This window comes from Rhinoraja longicauda, chromosome 15 (genome assembly GCF_053455715.1).
Source record: "Rhinoraja longicauda isolate Sanriku21f chromosome 15, sRhiLon1.1, whole genome shotgun sequence".
In the NCBI taxonomy this organism is placed as follows: Eukaryota; Metazoa; Chordata; class Chondrichthyes; order Rajiformes; family Arhynchobatidae; genus Rhinoraja; species Rhinoraja longicauda.
The window spans coordinates 30054746-30075162 of record NC_135967.1 but is presented as its reverse complement, the minus strand read 5'-3'; the positions used below and the strand labels follow the sequence as shown (position 1 = coordinate 30075162).

At 40.0% G+C, this 20417-nt stretch overlaps 1 protein-coding gene across 1 annotated transcript in view; it reads left to right on the top strand.

Annotated features, from left to right (window-relative positions):
- Window positions 1–8735: 8735 nt before the first annotated feature.
- Window positions 8736–20417, top strand: part of srpx2 (sushi-repeat containing protein X-linked 2) — a 46726-nt gene continuing 35044 nt past the window's right edge. The window contains exons 1-2 of the mRNA XM_078411980.1: window positions 8736–8833; window positions 9099–9240. Coding sequence (XP_078268106.1) covers window positions 9171–9240 — 70 coding nt within the window. The 5' untranslated portion in view covers window positions 8736–8833; window positions 9099–9170. The remainder of the gene's footprint in view (window positions 8834–9098; window positions 9241–20417) is intronic.

The window sequence follows — 20417 nt, the reverse complement described above, 5'->3', positions numbered from 1 at the left end:
TCCTCCATTCTTTATAGCCCGAATATATGTTTTCTATAAAGCTTTCTAATGGACAAATCATTATGCTCACCCATTCGCCCTCTTCTGTAGACTATTCTAGTGAAGCCCCACTTTATTCTGCAGCAACAAAATTGCTACAGCAATACATGAATTTGCACTTTGATAATCTGATATCTTTACTACTCTTGTTCCAGAATCCGCCTTGAGTTACTTACGTCTGTTTTCTCATAATGTGTAGATTTACTTTAATGATATTCTTTATCTTGTTTGTAGCGCTACACAATCTGATTACAATATGTCTCTATCATCAATGCTTTTATGCTGTCCAGGCATAGTACTTAGGCGTATCGAATGCAAACATAACAGGATAAGATTGCAGTGTGGAGGAGAGGGTAAATTAAAAGGTATAATTTTATAATAAATGCATCTCCAATGCTGTCTCCATAGGGATTATTACATATGAATGCACCTATATGCCTGTTTTGTAAGAGGAAGGAAAGTAGGTCATTTTGCGAAGCTTTTGATTGATTAAGAGGCTGTCAATCTGTAAAAAGGAGATGCAAAGAACTGCAGATGCTGGTTTACAAAAAAAAGACACAAAGTGCTGGAGGAACTCAGTGGGTCAAGCAGCATCTCTAGAGAAAATGGATGTATGACATGTTGGGTCAGGACCTTTAGACTGGAGAATGGAGAAATCTAAAGAAGGGCACCGACCCAAAATGTTGGCCTGTAACATGGGCTTGAGGCTTGCAGCAAGTCCACTTTAGTTTATTACATATGAATGCACCTATATGCCTGTTTTGTAAGAGGAAGGAAAGTAGGTCATCAGGCCCTTTCGGCCCACCGGCTCTGCGCCAACCAGCGATCCCCGCACATTAACACTATCCTATACCCACTGGGGACAATTTTTACATTTACCAAGCCAATTAACCTACAAAACCTGTACGTCTTTGGAGTTTCTTCCAGGTTGTGTCATCCTTCAGTTCCTGGCTAGCTTTACTAGTAGAATACCTTCCTGTCAGAAAATATCTCCATTTTAAGAGGAGTGGATTTACTCCAAGAACCAGACAAGATCAAGAATTAATTGGAACCAGGCACAGATGATAGTGGCCCATTGCTAAAGCTGCCGATCAGTGAATACTGTGATTAGAGTTGGCTGAATGCTGAAATCATGAGCAGGCCTAGTATGTTGCCTTACCACCTGTATTTGACTGATTTCTGTATTTGCTAATGGCACAATTTTACTGACATCAAAGTTCTTTGCAATCTTTGCTCTGTATGTGTATAAAGAAACTCAATTTTTAACTATGGAGTTAAAGGATCAGCTGAGTACATTTAGGGCATTCTCCCCCTTTGCCAATACCATGCATAATACTGTAACTTAACCTGATGTTGTGGAATGGGATTTGAAAATTGATAGCAGATGTTTGTCTCTTAGGTGAAGACTATTATATGGATTTTGGAGTATTACTCGGAGAAAGTAAGTCACATTGATCCAGATCAAATTAGACATTGGTTGGTCACAACATAACAATGGTTTGCTGCATTCCCTCAATGGCAGGGACATGCTTTCTTAAATAATGTAATCAAAACTGCACCCTGAACTCCAAATGTGGGTTCATTAAGGGTCTGTGCAATTGTAACACGCCATCATTGCTGTGGTACTCAAATCCTTTAGATATGATGGCTTACATACAATTTGCATTCCTGACTGCTATTGCAGAACAAATGAAACAGCCAAGAAAGTAAACAAATAATTTGTAGTTTTCTTTGAAAATACCTCCTGGAAGTCATGGAGGACTACAGGCCAGGATTAAATGACCAGGTCATGAAAAAAATAGAATTCGAAAAATTAATTGAACTGAAGAGTGATCAATTCCTATGACTGATGACCTGTAGCTTTGTGATTTAAAGGAAACGGCCATGGGGATAATGGATCTTTCAAAATTTTGCAGCTTCAGTAACTCTTCCAACTATTGGAAGGTAAGAAATGTAATCCACCTATTTAAAAAAAGAAGGGAAAGATAAATTAGGAACTATAGTCCAGTTACGCTAAAATTAGTAAATGGAATCCATGAATTGGAAATCACGTTTGACAAGTCTTTTAGAATTCTGCGTGTATAATTAGCAGTGAATCTGATGATTTGGTGTATTTAACAACTCAGAAAGCTTTCATGAGGGGACCATGTAAATATTTACTAAACAAAATTAGAACATGATATTGGGGATGTTATTCAGTCTCTACCGACGTTTAATAAGTGAATCCAATGTAACACATCCAAGTTTGGAATGCAGATCCTTAGTTCCCTAAGAGTGGCAACACAAATGGATAGGGTGGTAAAGAAGATGATTCATTGGTCAGAGTACTGGGTACACCCTCTCTCGCTGCTCCCCCTCTGTGCTCAGTCTGAAGAAGGGTCTCGACCCAAAACGTCACCTGTTCCTTTTCTCCAGAGATGCTGCCTGACCTGCTGAGTTACCCCAGCATTTTGTGTCTTTCTACTGAATGTAAATGTTGGGAAGTCATGTTACGCCAGGTTAAAACTTTAGTTAGGAGTAATGCCACGTTGGGAGTAATTTGTGCATTCTGGTCACCACAACATAAGAAAGTTGTGGAGGCTTTGATGAGAGTGCAGATGAGATTTATCAGTTTGTTGCCAAGGTTGGAATGTGTTAACTATAAGAAGATACTGGGCAAATTTGAATCATTTCTCTGGAGCATCGGAGGCTGAGATGACGTGATAGAAGTATATAAAATTATGAGAGGCATAAATAGGGTAATCAGAGTCAATTTCCCAGGGTGGAAATGTCAAATACTGGAGAGTATTGGTCTTGGGTAAGAAAGGGAAAGTTTAGATTTGCGATAGTGCTGCCAAGATAGGTGATAGAAGCTGATATAAAACAACATTTTAGAGGCATTAACAGGTTTAGAGCTCTCGGAGAATGGAGGGATACATGTGAAGGCAGATGGGCTTGGTTTTGATTGGTATTTGGGTCAGTGCAAACATGGTGGGCTGCAGAGCCAGTTCCTGTGCTGTTCTTTTCTGTGTTATCAGAATCAGAATAACCTTTATTGTCATCCAAAAAAACAAGTCTTTTGGATGAAATTCCATTACCCACAGTCCAACAATAAGAGCAATTTAAAAAAGCAATAACACACACAATCACAAACCAACACAAAAAAAAAAAAAAAGAAACATCCATCACAGTGAGTCTTCTGCAGTCACCTCCTCACTGTGATGGAAGGCCAGAATGTCTTTTCTCTTCCCCTGCCGTCTTCTCCCGCGGTCAGGCTGTTGAAGTTGCCACGTCGGGGCGGTTGGGGCTCCCGACATTGAAACACGGGCGGAGAAAAATCCGGCGGCCTATTTCAGGCCGCGCCGGACGGTGAAAGGTCCGCAGCGGCCCGACCCAAGCCCCGCAATTCGGGGCGGGCGAAGATGCTGCCACTGCTGGAGCTCCCGAGGTCGGCCCCCACCCAGGGGCCTACCGATATCCACGCGGCCCGCCAGCTCCAGGTGTTTGGCTGATGGTAGGCTGCAGCAGGAACGGAGACACTTCTCCATTCGGAAGTGACAATTTTACAGTTTCCCTCCCCCTCCCACTCCCACATATAGTACACAACCACAAAAAAACACCACATCTAAACACGACAATTAGGACAAAAACCAACAAAAAACACAAAAGACAAACGGACTGCAGGTGAGCCGCAGCTGCTGCACAGCACCGCCACTTCCTGTTCTATGTCTGAAGTTATCTCATTGAAATGTATGAAATTCTAATTTGGCCCGACAGGGTATATGTGGATTTGCTATTTGCTTTCATTGTTGTGTCTCAGCTGTGGGATGGTTGCGGTAGCAAACTCAAGGTTGGCGATTTGGGACAGAGATGAGGAGAATTTATTTTCATCCAGAGGGTGCTATATCTTTGGAATTCATTACCAAACAGGGCTATGGAGACTCAGTCCCTGAGCATCCTCGAAACAGAGATTGATATATTTTCAGATGTAAGAGAATTTGTGGAAATGAGGATATTCTAGGAGGGTAGCACTGAAGTAACAATAGACAATAAGTGCAGGAATAGGCCATTCGGCCCTTTGAGCCAGCACCGCCATTCAATGTGATCATGGCTGATCATTCACAATCAGTACCCCGTTCCTGCCCTCTCCCCATACCCCCTGACTCCACTATCATTAAGAGCTCTATCTAACTCTCTCGTAACAGATTAACTGTAGTCTTTATGAATGATGGAGTGGTCGAGGGCCAAATGGCCTCTCTAGGCTGCTGTTTCTTATGTTGATTTCAGACTTTGATGCATTTAAGCCTAGTTTTGAAGAATAGCTTCAATATTAAAGGAGGTGTTTGTGGATCAGATGCCCTATATGATCAGGTGGATTTATAAGACCAGTATTTGCAATATATGAAGAAAATTGGAGCTTGTATTGCGATTTCACCAACATCTATTCATCTATCTACACTACCAATGCAGATTAGCTGCCTGTTTATTGTCACGAGACTCAAGAAGTTGCAGCATTAAGTTTCCTGCCAGGCCAACCGAGAGTAGAATGGACTAGTGCCAAGAGGCCCAAAAAAGTGTTTTTTAAAAACTTTCTTTCTTGAACGAGAAAGTGCAGGAGTGCTCTGTGAAAAACTCAGCAAGAGAGTTTAATCCTCCCCCACACAGATCAAGAGTGGGAACTAAGGACCTCAAATATTTTAAAAAGAAATGAGGCAGAAGACCAGGAAGAAAATATTAAAATGGAGTTAAAGTGGAATGGTCTAATGATATGAGCCAATCATCTTCTGAAAAAGGGCTGTAAAATTTATTTTTAGCAGTATTTTGTCGCTTTTTAACCGGCAGACATAACGGACTACTGTTAGTGAAGAGAAGCCAACAACTACTGTTGGATACATCATAGTGAATGGGAAGGAATGTCTAAAGGGATTAATTTTGAAAGGTTTAAAAATATTTATATTTTAGATGTGCTTTTAGTCTTGACGGAGACCAGCTGTGCCAAAATGTATCTTTAAAAAATGTTGCTGTTTTTGCTGACTCGATTTATAATATCCAGGTCCTTGCTGCTTACCTTGTGGCAAAATATTTCATCAGCTGCTGAAATTAACTCAGTTTAGGAGTGAAAATTGTCAGAGTGCTGCCAATGAGAAAAGCAAATTTTTTTTTTTTAATATTTTTTATTTTTGAAAAGCATATGTACAAATAGAAATAAGAAAAAAACACATTTGTTACAAAGTTCTTACATAGCTTCAATTTTTAAATTTTTGAAGAGAGAAAGTAAAAATAAAAATAAAAAACTATAAACTTGGGAAGAGAGAATAAGAGGGTTAAAAAAAAGATCTAACAATAAAAATTAACGGGAGTAGATCCGGGAGACAATAACCACAGTTGTACATCCAACCCCTAACTCAAGTTTCAACTTTTAATTTAAATTTTTTATTTTAGTCCTGTGCCAAACCCATTTACTTTTCTAAAAATTCAATAAATGGAGACCATATTTTTAAAAATAACTCAGGTTTGTCGATTAAGGCAAACCTTATTTTTTCCAAATGCAGGGTCTCTGTCATTTCCGTAGTCCACATTTTAATTGTGGGGGTTATTGGTTTTTTCCAAAATTTAAGTATTAATTTTTTCGCAGTTATTAGACTGTAATCAAGAAAATGTACCTGACTTACTGTAAAATTTGTAGTATGTTCTGATAATCCTAATATAATTAATTTTGGGTCCATATCTAATTTTTTATTAATAACTTTAGAAACTATTTTAAAAATCTCCAACCAGAAGTTTTGCATTTTTATACAAGTTACGAAAATATGAGTTAAATTAGCTTCTTGAAATTGACATTTATCACAAATAGGAGAGATACTAGGAAAAATCCTATTTAATTTCGTCTTCGAATAATGTAATCTATGTATTATTTTAAATTGTATTAAGGAATGTCTAGTATTCAATGAACATTGATGTATATGTTGTAAACTTTCATCCCATATATCTTGCATTATATATTGATTCAATTCGTCCTCCCATGCTCGTCTATAAGATTCTGATGACGGAATGTCAGTGTCAAGGAGAGTATTGTAAATAAAGGATATTAATTTATTTGAGTTATAATGTCGATTCAGGCATACATCAAGTGTTTCTGGACCTCTAAACTTATATTCTTGCATGTGTGATTTTACATAATCTCTAAGTTGTAAATATCTAAAATAATTATTAACATGTAATCCGTACTTCTGCTGTAAATCCTGAAAAGAAAGAAAAGTTCCCTTATGATAAAGATCTCCCACCCTTTTGATTCCATAACTTTTCCATTGAGCAAAGCCTCTATCTAAGACAGACGGTTTAAAAGAAGGATTATTCGCAATAGGAAGGAAAACAGATAATTTACTCAATTTTAACGTAAGCTTTAATTGTTTCCAGGTACGGATAACACTATGTATAATGGGATTACCTCCATATGTTTTTTTATTTAAATTTATTGGAGCTAAGAGGATCGCACCAATATCGAATGGTAAACAATCCTCTTTCTCCATCTTTAACCAATCCGGTTGTTGATCAGAATCATCCAACCAGCAGGTTATATTTTTAATATTAACCGCCCAATAATAAAATAAAAAGTTAGGTAAAGCAATTCCTCCATTAATTTTACACTAAACATACAACCAATAAAATTTCTTTATATGCGGATGATGTATTAATATATATTACAAAGCCAGAAATTAGCATTCCGAATTTATTAAATCTCATAACTCAATTTGGTTCATTTTCAGGTTATAGAATTAACTGGTATAAAAGTGAAATTATGCCAATAATGGAGCATAATCCGGCCATACTTCAACAATTTCCTTTTAAAATTGCCTATGAAAAGTTTAAATATCTTGGAATTTACGTGACTAGGAAATATACTTCTTTATTTAAATTAAATTTTCCTCCTTTACTCGCTAAATTACACAGAAATATCCAATTTTGGAAAACACTCCCTATATCATTAGTTGGTCGTAGTAATGCTATAAAGATGATCTTTCTTCCACAGCTACTATACTTATTTCAAGCAATTCCGATCTATCTTCCAAAAAAGTTTTTTTTAAAAATTGATTCAATTGTTACTAATTTTATTTGGGACTACAAGACTCATAGAATAAATAAGAGAAAAGCAAATTTGAAGGAACCATTTACTTCTGCCTTGTAAATGACAAATTAAAGGTAATGCATAATTTTAGTAGTCAAAAGTTAGGATTTGGCGGAATATTATAAATGAGCTCAAAAACCAAAAAGCATTTTTAACTTGAAAGAAGGAGCTAACTACTTTCAGTAGGAAAAAGCTTCAGGTCAAACTTAAATATTTGTTTATTGTCCAATACCCAACAGGAGACCTGTAATGGGACTGAACGTATGTGTGCAATTAAATCCAATGAAATGATTTCTGGCAACCAAATGTTAAAGTGGGTCAGGAGTATTGCTTATCTGTATACTCAAAGTTAAAAGAAAGCACATCACAGCAAGACTTGTCATGAAATTAAGCCCATGGTTTACTTGTAGTTATGTGGCTGAACTGAAAGTATGAAATAAAAATGACAATAGTGCAACAAATTGAAGACCGTTATATTAATAAGACTGGACAGCCTGAGAAAAAGTTTTGCAAATTGCTTTCTGAAGAGGTTAAATAGCACGGTGGTAAAAACTACCAGTCACTTATTGTTGATAATGCAGTGTTAAAGGGAGAAAAGTAACTGCCGAAAATCTACACAAACCCATAGCTTGTTAGAGAAAAAAAATAATGTTTAACTGTTACATTTTAAAAGTTGGTCTCTAGAATGTCATAGTAGGGAAGAAGAAGGTTGCCATTATGAAGCACTGCATCGTAGTTCATGAGAAAATCTTAGGTCTGTCATAGACACTTGTGAGATAGTGCTAAATATAGCAGAATTTTGCTGTCAGCAAATTCTGCTCCATTTTGCATAATTTCACTAATATCTTAGCACTTAAATAAGTGTTTGGTTATGTTTTCTTTGGTGACTTTGGCTAAAGAAGATTCATTGTCAGTGAATTATATCCAATTTTTCCAAATAGAGCAGTAACCCCCTAAAAACCACGCAAACCATCAGAATGGTTTAATGTCTTTTTCCAAAGGACAGTCTCTACAGATTGTGTTCATGTCTTCACAAATAGTCTGGACTCAATGATTTCCTGACTCTGGGACATACATGCCACCATGTCAAACAATGAACCTATTTAGGTTCAGTTTTTGTGGTGACAGACAGTCTGTAACCATACCAACTACTTCATAATGCATAATGCACAATCATATTACAAATAGTAGACAAAAGCTTTCAGAATTAATTATCATTGTGGAGATTGTTGCATTTATTAACTACCTCATAATTTTACTGTTCAAGAAAAAAAAAAAAATTTGTATAGATGTATCCTATCAGTTAATGTGAAGTATACAACATGTAAATGAACTTGTATTTTCCTTTGAACGCTTTATTAAACTTTACCAGACCTTGCATTTTTTTCCAGTAAAGCTGCTCTCATTTAAATTCATGGAGCAATATTTCAGGAAAAGTCTATGATTCACATCCAATGTAATATTTTTTTTGCGAACTGTTAAAGGAACTCTTCAGTGTAATGTAAGGTACTGCCAGACATTTTTTTTTTGTGAATGGACAGTGTAACTTTAAGGGGCTGCTACAAGTAATTTACTGAGCGCAACAGAATGATGTCATTAGTTCCTCTCGCAAGCTTCCTTGCTTTCCACATACTATAAACTTCAGAGTTGGAATTTTATGGTACGGTAGCATGGAAACATATGCTAAAGGTAATTAATACTTTTTCTGACCTTGAATTGACTAAACGTTTTGGTTATATAACAGTTAAGAGAAGCTTCTTTAAGGTTTTACATATTTTCATTTGCTGTGTAAAACCAAGCTTATAAATAATTTCAGTCGTGGTGACTGAAGTTTAAAAGAAATTCTGTTGACAATTTGTGTATTATCCTCTTTGACTGCTCTACATATTATTTGTGATCAAAGTAATATGGATCATATGACGCAGCTGAATTATTTTCTTGATCTCATTCCTAGATATAAAACACTAGCGACATTTCCAGAAGCTACAGACAAATTTGAACCGACACATTTGCTTCACAGCTAGACATGAGAAGGCTAATTTTTTTGTTCACTCTAACTGTGAGAGCTGCTGCTGGGTATAGATTTGGATATGAAGGTAAGAAAATATACTTTGCCATTTTACATTTGCCATTGAGACAATGCACATCAGAATGTTTCACAGGTCTAATTTTCTTTCATTTTTGATGAATCCACTGATTCCTCTGAAGTTCCAGAAGTGACAATAGTTCTATCACGTCACATATAATAAGCCATTTTTGGGGTCATAATATTTGGGTGCAGCAACAACAATTTCTTCCCTATCCACCCACAACTTCTCACCACCATACTCCACCCTTATTGAGTTTAACTAACTCTGTACGGAGTGGGAATTAAACCTGCATTCTCATATAATACTTTTGCAGAAGTTTATAGGGAAAAAAATAAAACTGCTTTCTTGAGGAATAATATTACAGGTCATTTATGGAAGAACTCAATATAAAGTAAATAATTTTATCAGTGAGTACTCTTTACTGTGTAAATGTGTTTTTTTTAAACAGTTTATTGCTATCCTAGAATTGCCCTGATGGTGGAAATAATATTTTCCTTTACTTTCAATTAGCTGACTTCTCAATGGGACATGGAATGAGATACAAGGCTTAAATTTAACTCCCAATATGTGTAAACGCAGAGGCCCAGCAAATTTGGAGGTAGAGCCCCAGCAAATGATACATGCTGGGCCTCATCTTGTTCCAACAATTAGCTATTTGTATATTTATGTTGGAAAATAGGCCCCTTCTGTTGGAAGTCAGGCACACCTGGCACATTTGCTGGCATCTGAGGAATGCAGCTGACTGCAAGACAAGTCTGATGAGGAAGGAGCAAAATGTACCAGTGGTCTTCTAGGTGGTGTGGACAGGATCCTGAGTAAAGGCCTGAGGGTTCCTTGTGGAGTCTGGGACTGCAAGCCTGCTTGGAATGGGGGAGATGGGGTGAAATGTTGATGTGACTTGGATCTTATTGAAATGTTGAATTCCACTGCAGATGATTGAACATTTCTTTGACAAATCAAAGTCTTGGTACTTTGAGAAGTTTTCTTTTTCACTCTCTCCTTTTATTTCCCTCTTTTCCTCACTCCCAACTGACACGAACACGAATGAGACAGAATTATTGCTAAAGAAAAACACGTGCTTATTAAAATAACTATATGTAAAACGTTAATTTGCTAATTGATAGAATTGCCAGGACTTTGCTTTCTTGTATGGTTCCTTAGGATTTTATACTTTTCCATTCATTTCTAGTTTGATGAGTTGCCACAGGGTGATTAACTAAAAAGTTAGCTGTAAAATATTTTCGATTTAACACAGCTGAAATTTATTGAGGTTATAAAACTGGAAAGGACTAATGAATTAAAAAAGGCACCAAGTGCCAAAAAGGAGATTGAACCATGTAGGAAATGAAAGAAAGAAATATGTTTTAGGTGTAAATGATGAACAGCATTTGATTTCAGAATATTTCTCTCTGTGTTTTCATTGATTGACAGATAACAGTTTGGAAGAATTGTAAATCAATGTGTCTAGCATGTATTCAACAAGGGTTTACTTAAGTTTAGAAGTACAGCAAAGAAACCAGGGTCCACCAAGTCCATGCCGACCATCAGTCACCCATTCACACTAGACTCTTTCATTTGGGGGCTGTAGATTGTGCATGCCAGTTCACCTTCACTATATATATATATAGTGTCACATTCACTATGCATGCTGCACATTCCACACACGATCCAGTCCAGATCTTCACTCCCACCTTGACTATATTCGCTGCCTTCCAGGCAGACCGAGACAACACGATCCAGTCCGGATCTTCACTCCCACCTTGACTATATACGCTGCCGGTCGCTGCCTTCCAGGCAGACCGAGACCAGTCTGTGAAGATGATAGCACTTATTGTTACCTCCGCTTGAGTACAAATAAACTATGAGTTGCAACTCTTGTGTATTGGCATGAATACACAACAGGGGCAATTTAGAGAAACCAATTAATTTTTAAAAAGACAATGACAATTCAACCCATGATTTAAGGACTAAATCAGTAAATGATGTTGAGGAAATGGATGCAATATCTATATACTAAAACTCTCATTTGTTTGTTTGATACACGATAGCACGACAATTTTAGGTCCACCTTACCCACTGTCGTCCCTTTGGTGCTAATGGAAAAAGTTTCATTGAAATCAGTGTTAGATTTTTTAAGTTATTCACATTTTAAAGTTTAAATCTATCTCCTAGGGAGGGAGGGGGGAGAGAGGGAGGGAGGGAGGGGGGAGGAGGGAAGATAAGGGGGGTTGAGGGGGATGGCGTGGGGGGGGAGGGGAGGGAGGGGAGAGGGGGGAAGGGGGGAGGGGGGAGGAGAGAGGAGAGGGTGCTGCACCAATGCAGAAGAGGTTTTGGCCCAACGGGTCCACTTGGTCTAGTGACCAACTAAAATTCACAATATTACATTAGCTAACACCACTGTAAAAACGAGATTATACATAATATTGCACAGATTTTTACAATGATTGGTGTATTTTTATCTCAGATTCTGAATTGATTGACTCAATAATGCTTTTGTGGTCCTTTCAAAACATCTATATAAGAAGTTAAGAAATTGTTGCCATAACTGTCCATTCTGGTCATCCTGCTTGTTCTGCCATTCATCAAGATCATAGCTGATCTTTTGTCTCAAGTTCATTTCCCAGTAACAATCCCATATTGCCTGCTTCCATTAATATTGGAGAAACTATCAATCTTAGTCAGGGGCCAAACCTCCACATCTCTCGATTAGAAAGGGGAAGGAAGGGGGGTGGGGGAGTTGGAGAGGGGGGGGTGTGATCCCATCAACATGCTGGACCCAGGAAACATTATCAGAGATATGTATGCCCAGGAACCTGAAGTCAACTATCAGCTCCTTGATCTTGCTAACAATGAGAGCAAGATTGTTATTCTGGCACCATTCAATCAGATTGTCGATCTCCCTCTTGAACTTGGACTCATTGCTAATTGGTATTCCATCGACAATAAATTTATAGATGGTGTTGCGGCTGTGTCACTCTTGGGTGTAGAGAAAGTAGAGCAGAGGACTGAGCACTCAGTCCTGAAGTGTCCTGTGCTGATGATCAATGAGGAGGAGGTGTTATTGCCAATCTGTACTGATTGAGGTCTGTCGATTAGGAAGTTGAGGATCGAGTTGCATAGGGAGGAGCAAAGACCTAGTTCCCTGAAGTTGACAATTAGTTCGAAAGAGATGATGGTGTTGATCAACAACAGTCTGATGTACATGCTCCTGTTGTCCAAAAGAGTGTAGCGCCAGCAAGAGCATACCCACTGTTGATGTGCTACAGTGATATGCAGATTGACGTGGGTCCAGATCATTGCTGAAGCAGAAGTTAATTTGCATCATAACCAACTTCCTGAAGCAATTCATCACAATGAACATGAATGCCATTGGCCAGTAGTCATTGAGGCATGTCACCTTGTTCTTCATGGGTACCGATATTATGGATGTCCTTTTAAAGCAGAAGAGGTCCACGGACAGTAGTTGTGAAAGGTTGAAAAAGACCGCAAAAACTACAGTCAGTTGATCTACATGGGGTTTGAGATGGCAGCCAGGTATACTGTCAGGGCCAGATCTTTCCAAAGGTTCACCCTCATGAAGGATGTTCTGATGTTGACCTTGGAGACAGATCACAGAGTCATCTACAAATTTTGAGGCACATGAAAATACATCATGGTACACCCTTTCAATGCGAGTAGAAAAAGCCTTGAGCTTGTCTGGGAATGATGTATCGCTGTCACTTGAACTACTCGGTTTCATCTGTAGGAAGTGATGGCATGCACAGTTGCTGAGTGTCCATTGAGCCTCCAATTTAATCTGGCAGTGCCTTTGTATTCATATCCTGCTGGAGATCATACATGGACATCTTGTATGGCTCTCGGTTGCCTGATTTGAGCGCCACACTTTCGGTCCTCAGTAGATTGTAGATCTCCTAGTTCATCCAAGTTTTCTGCTTTGAGATCACCCGGCTGCATTTGAGACATAGGAGACTGCAGTTACTGGAATCTTGAGCAAAAAATAAAGTATTGGAGGAACTCTGATAGCATCTGTGGAGGGAAATGGATAGACAGTTTATTTGCGTCAGAACTCCTCTGCAGTCTAGAGAAGTGTTCTGAAGTGAAATGTTGTCTGTCCATTTCCCGCCACAGATGCCGCCTGACCCATTGAGTTGCTCCAGCACTTTGGGCTTACTCGAATGGTTTTACTAGAAACACACACATTTCCTTCTGTAGTCAGTAAAAACTGCTGCATGCTATTCAGCTCCATTGCCATGTACAAGAACATGCAAGTTCCCCTAAACGTCAATCTCTTGCCATTAAAAAAAATTCTGCCTTTCTATTTTTTCTATCAAACCTCACATTTCTACACATTATATTCAATTATCGAGCATGTTCTTATCCATTCAATCACCACGTTACACCTACTTGCAATCTGACTCCAATCTGCAAAGACTGGGCCCTCGTCCACTACCCACCCCCTCCTTGCTGCTCAACATCAGTATGACCACCTCCCCATCACTAACAATAGAAATTGAGGAGGTGGAGAAGCTATTCAGGAGACAGAAAAGCCGGAAATCTCCAGGACCGGACCTTCTACCCTCAAGCTCTGTGTCGAACAACTGGCACCAGTCTACACAGACATTTTCCTCCCTGGTCCAATCCCTCCCTACCTATGTCCAAGACACCTCACATGCTCTCCGTCTCTTCAATAACTTCCATTTGCCATGCCCCCACTGCCCCATCTTTACTATGGATGTCCAGTCTCTCTACACCTCCATCCCCCACCAGGAGGGTCTTAAATCCCTCTGTGTCTTCCTTGACCGCAGAACCAGCCAATTTCCATCTACCAACACTCTCCTCCGCCTCGCAGAGCTGCCCCTTACCCTCAAAAACCTCCTTCGACTCCTCCCGCTTCCTCCAAATCCAAGGCATAGCTATGGGCACTCGCATGCATCCTAGCTATGCCTGCCTCTTTGTAGGGTACATCGAACAATCTCTGTTCCAGGTGTACACTGGCCCTATCCCCGAACTCTACCTCCACTACATTGACGACTGCATTGGTGCTACCTTCTGTACCCATGCAGAACTCACTGACCATCAATATCACCACTAATTTCCATCCTGCTCTTAAATTTACTTGGACCATCTCCGACTTCTCCTTACCATTTGTGGATCTCACCATCTCCATCACAGGAGACAAACATCTACTGACATCTACTACAAACCTACTGACTCCCATAGCTATCCCACCCTGTTTCCTGTAAAAACTATCTCCTACTCCCAATTCCTCTGTCTATGCCACATCTGCGCCCAGGATGAGGTGTTTTATAGGTGATGTCCTCATTCTTTAGGAAACGGGGGTTCCCCTCTTCCATTATAGATGAGGCTCTCACTAGGGTCTCCTATATCCCGCAGCTCTGCTCTTGCTCTCCCTCCCCCTATTGGTAACAAGGACAGAGTCCCCCTTGTCCTCACCTTCCACCCCATCATAACATAACATAACATAACAACACTTTATTGTCACTCGGCACAACACCGAGCGAAATTTCAGCAGTCACACAAAACACAGCAAAAAAGAAAAGAACACAGGACACCCGACCCCAACACAAACATCCATCACAGTGACTCCAAACACCCCCCCACTGTGATGAAGGCAACAAAACTTCCCCTCTCCTCCCCCCGCACCCACGGACAGGCAGCTCGACCCCCACCGAGGCAAACGACACGCACAGCCCCCGCAAAGGGATGGAAGGCCCCCCGGCCGAGCCGCCCCGGGCACCGAAACGTCCCGCGGCCACACCGGGCGATGTTAAGTCCAGCCATCGCATACAACATATTATCCTCCAACATTTCCGCCACCTCCAACGGGATCCCACTACTGGCCACATCTTATCATCTCCACTACTTTCTGCTTTCCGCAGAGACCGTTCCCTCCGAAACTCCCTGCTCCACTCGTCCCTTCCCAACCAAACCACCCCCTGCCCGGGTACTTTCCCCTGCAATCGCCGGAGATGCAACACCTTTTCATTCCCCCCCCCCCTCGACTCCCTCCAAGGACCCAAACAGTCTTTCCAGGTGAGGCAGAGGTTCACCTGTGCCTCCTCCAACCACATCTACTGTATCCGCTGCTCCAGGTGTCAACGTCTCTGTATTGGCGAGACCAAGCACATGCTCGGCGATCGTTTCGCTGAACATCTCCGCTCAGTCCATCTTAACCAACCTGATTTTCCCGGTAGCTCAGCACTTCAACTCCCCCTCCCATTCCCTATCTGACCTTTCTGTCCTGGGCCTCCTCCATTGCCTGAGTGAGGCCCACCACAAATTGGAGGAACAGCACCTCATATTTCGCTTGGGTAGTTTACACCCTAGCAGTCTGAACATTGACTTCTCTAACGCAGACAGTCCCTGCTTTCCCTCTCTATCCTTTCCCCCTTCCAGTTCTCCCACTAGTCTTCCTGTCTCCGACTACATCCTATCTTTGTCCCGCCCCCTCCACTGACATCAGACTGAAGAAGGGTCTTGACTCAGAATGTCACCCATTCCTTCTCTCCGGAGATGCAGCCTGACCCGCTGAGTTAATCCAGCATTTTGTGTCTACCTGCAAACCTGCACTGTCCCTGCCTGGTTCAAAGTCTCCACTATTGTTCCTGCACCCCAAAATCCAAGGATTACTGGTCTTAATGTTGCACTGACCTCTGTAATCATGAAGACCTTTGAAAGACATGTTGGCCCAGCTGAAAAATATCACAAACCCCCTGCAGGAACCCTGCGGCCAATAGATCTGTGGATGATGCAGTCAACCTAGGCCTGCATTTCATCCTATGCAAGAATTTTGTTCGTGGATTTTAGCTCTGCATTCAAAACCATTGGTACTGTATACAGTACTGGTTTAAGTTTATTATTGTCATGTGTACAGTGGTACAATGAAAAGCTTTGTTTTACATGCTATCTGGACAGATCGGAAATACCACACACATATACAATCTGTTCAAACTCATACAATAGATATAGCAAATGGACGATACAGAGTGCAGAATATAGTTCTCGGCTTTGTAGCACATCAGTTCCTTAGAAAAAAAATCAATGTCCACAATGGGGTAGAGGTGAATCAAACGGTACCCCAGCTTACGAAAGGACTTTTCAGAAGCCTAATAACAGAAGGGTGTTGCTTGCTTTCAACTTTTGTACTTATTACCACTTGGAAGCAAGGAGAGGAAGGAATAACTGAGATAGGACAAATCTTTGATTACATTGGCTGCCTTTCCAATGCAGTGTGAAGTGTGGATGGAGTTAATGGTGCTAAGTCTGGGTTGTGTGATGGACTGGACTACATCTACAACTCTCTGCAATTTGTTATAGTCTTGGGCAGAACCATTCCCAAACCAAGCTGTGATGCAACCCAACTATATACTTTCAATGTGCATCTCTAGAAGTTTGTAAAAGTCACTGGACCCATGCTGAATTTCCGCAGATGGAATGAGCTGCCAGTTGAAGTGCTAAAAACATACAATTCTGACATTCAAAAGGCACAACTGGAATACCCAATGCAAACTGTGGCTCACTTCTGTATGAATGAAAGGTTTACTGCACTTTTAACAACTGCATAAAAATACTAAAATACAAGTCACGATAATAGAGAATGGCTGGCAGTCCATTGATGATCTGGTCTTTATGCTGCATGCTGCACCGAGGAGAAACAGAGTTTCAGAGTGTCGGGATATGGACCACTTGGGTTCACGGATCGGAAAGGTTTGGAGAGATCAGCATGGACTAGTTGACTGAAGAGCCATGTTACACGTCCTTTGTGTCATTGGACCACAATTACCCATGCATGTGGAAGACCAAAACGTGTTATGTTACTTACATACCATTAATTTATCATTGCAATTTGCAAAGTCAGATTAAGAAAATTAAACTGTAAATTTAAATTAAACCGTCCCATTATTTAAGCGGAAAGTAACATCATTCAATTTTCACCCAAGTTCACTTGAGATTGTTATATTCAGGAAACAATAGTAAAAACATCTGGTAACTATTAGCCGTTTCTCAACTTTTTAACTTTTCCTTAGTACCAATCACAATTTATTTATTGTTGTTGTTGAGTAATACTTAGTTGTTCTTTGACAAATACGCAATATCCAAAGAGAATCTATCATTCAAAACTCTTTACTGTTGTCGGGAATGGCATTTTTTCACGAATTCAAAGCCACAAATATCACCGGGGATTTATCTCCAACAATTCTGGTATAGGTTTATCTACTTTACTTTCTTAAGGGAAAGCAGACATCTGAGAAGCATTGTAATTTAACTTTTTTATGTGAACACATTATAGTATACTGAAAAATATAAAAGCAATCATTTTCAAGTTTGTGATGTCGTCATGATGAAAATATCAGATGGCCATCTTTAAGTCTGTGGAAGTCATTATTCAATATGTCAAACTGTCTCTTGAGGAAAACAGTTCCTTTCGCTGAAATGCACTGGTTAACAAGCATTTTCTTTCACTGTGTCACTTCAGCATTCTAGCCAAAAAAGTAATGTGGTGAATTCTTAAGTTCCTAACGGCAAATGCCATTGTGTCATTGATAGTTAACATATGGAATTAATTTCCTAACATTTCAAAATTAAATTCTCAGACTCTACTAGAAATCAAAAGTTCTATCCCAAAATTGCGGACACTGCTACAGGTTGAATCTTCAAGACTGAGTGGAATAGACCTTTGTTTGGTGTTCGAGCTGATGAAATTTCATTAGAGATCAATTGTGATCTAATTGGATGGTAGAACATGCTGAATGTCCTGGGCAGCACAGTTGTTTCAGCAATAGGGCTGCTGCCCCACAATGCCAGATATCTATGTTCGATCCTGACCTCGGGTGCTGTCTGTGTAGAGTTTGCACGTTCTCCGTGTGTCTGCGGCGGTGTTGTCCGGGTGCTCCGGTTTCCTCAAACATCCCAAAGACATGTAGGTTTATAGGTTAATTGGCCCTTGTAAAAATTGTCTCTAGTGTGAAGTGGGATAACTAATGTGATCAATGGTTGGTGTGGACTCGGTGGGTCGAAGGGCCTTTTTGCATACTGTATAACAAAACTAAACTTGACACCCCTGAAAGCAATTGTGGTACTTGGACAACACAGATCATTCCATCTCATTCCATCTTTGAATGTAAAGCAAGTTGATTTCTCCTCATCCATTTCTGATGAAATGTTGTGACCTGAAATGTTAATAACTTATCTCAGCACAATTGTTCTCTGACCTGCTGAATATCCTTGACATTTTTTGTTTTTATTTGATTTCCTGGATCTCTCTATATACTAAAACTCTCATTTATTTGTTTGTTTGTTCTCGAACTACAGCCAAAACAGTACACGATTGCGCAACAATTTTAGGCCCACCTTACTCACCATTGTTCCTTTGGTGCTAATGGAAGAAGTTTCATTGAAATCGATGTTATATTTTTAAATGGCGCTCTCCTTCTTCTCCTCCTCCTCCCGCCCCGCCATCATGTGCGTGCCTCCCGCAGCCGCGATGCCCGCTGGGAGGTGTAGTCCACGTTTCCACCCGGCTTCAGCACCCCGGACCATCACTGGGCTACAACCCCCAGCGGGCAGCGCAGCACATGCACACATACACGCACACCTCCAGGGTAATAATAAAAATATAATGATATAATATAATAATAATAATACTTAAAATATAATAAAGTAAGAATATAAAATGTTATATTGTATATCTACTAATATATATTAATCTCTTGCAGGGAAGGGGGATGTGGGGGGTCTGACTGATGCCCAGGTTGAGGGGGGATGGAGTGGGTGAGGGGGGTGGGGGGAGGGGAGGAGTGGTAAGGGAGGTTGAGGGGCGATTGAGTGGGGGGAGGGGGAGGGGGTGGGGAAAGGGAGGGTGCTAGACCAATGCAGGAGAGCTTTGAGCCCAACGGGTCCACCCTTTTCTAGTTTTGATTAAATACTTGGATATATTGTAGCTTCCAAGTATTTGTGCAGTAATATTTATAGATGAGTTGTTAAGTCATTGTTGCTCAATTTCTTCATTCTAAGTACACAAAGCTCAGCCACCATCAAAGTAGCTTGCTTAATTAACCTGTCTCAAAAGAAGAGTAAAACAAATGGCAATAAAATTGCAGAGGAATATCAATATAAACCATTTGACATACTGTGAATGATGAAGGTGAAGTTTAAAATCAATAAGCCTCGTACAGTTGATGAAACACTGGGATACAACTTTGATTGGTAAGTCCCTGATTTGTTGCATTGTGCCAAAGCACCAGGGGATTCCAAGGAAGCTTCAGAATATGGATGCACAGTTTCAATCTGTCTTAAAATTTAAACTATACTTCTTCCACCCTGGAAGGTCCTCGGGGGACCTAAGATGAGCATCTGTAGGCAAGTCATCTCACCATTGTAGAAAAGAGTAGCCATCTCTCTGATGTAGGGTCCAAACCTGAAGTAAAGTCCCAGCCCGTAACTTTGGCAGTTTCTTCCTTCTACAGATGCTGCCTGTCCCACAGAGTGCCTCCAGTACTTTGTGTTGTACTCAAGATTTCAGCATCTGCAATTCCTTCTGTCTCCGAGTAGCCGCTTCTAAACGTTTACATATGCCAGAAGCTAATCTTAACCCTTTAATAGCTCTAGTGCTCCATATTTTAAATGGGAATTATGGCTTTTATAGCTGAGTGACAATGAAGCATATCCCTTTTCTATTGGAGACTTGTGCCAACTAGCATTCCCTAAAGTTTCAATAAGCTTTCTTCAAAGAAACGAGGTTGGAGGCGTTTTGCAACCTTTTGCCATAAGCTCACATGTGCACATACAAAAACAAAGTCCAAGCAAAGGTCGTTGAGACTGAATTGCTTATCTTTCTACAAAAAGTGATCGAGTTTGGGAACGAGCTAACATTCATGGGATGTGATATCCTTTCATCCATAATATCCATTTTGTTGTGTTTGTAGCGTTGAAATATTACTTGTGGAGGGCAACAGGCTGAAGAATTATTTGAAGATGAATAAACATTTGAAGGCATTTTCCCTGATGTTTTAGAATAACTGAATTATAGACCTTAGGGATTAAATTTATTTGGCAGACTTTACAAAAACAGAAATACTTATGATCAATGAAAATAGTAGACTTGAGTAGAATGATTTTCATTCATCTTTTGCTTTCATGACACAATAATCATAATGCTGGAA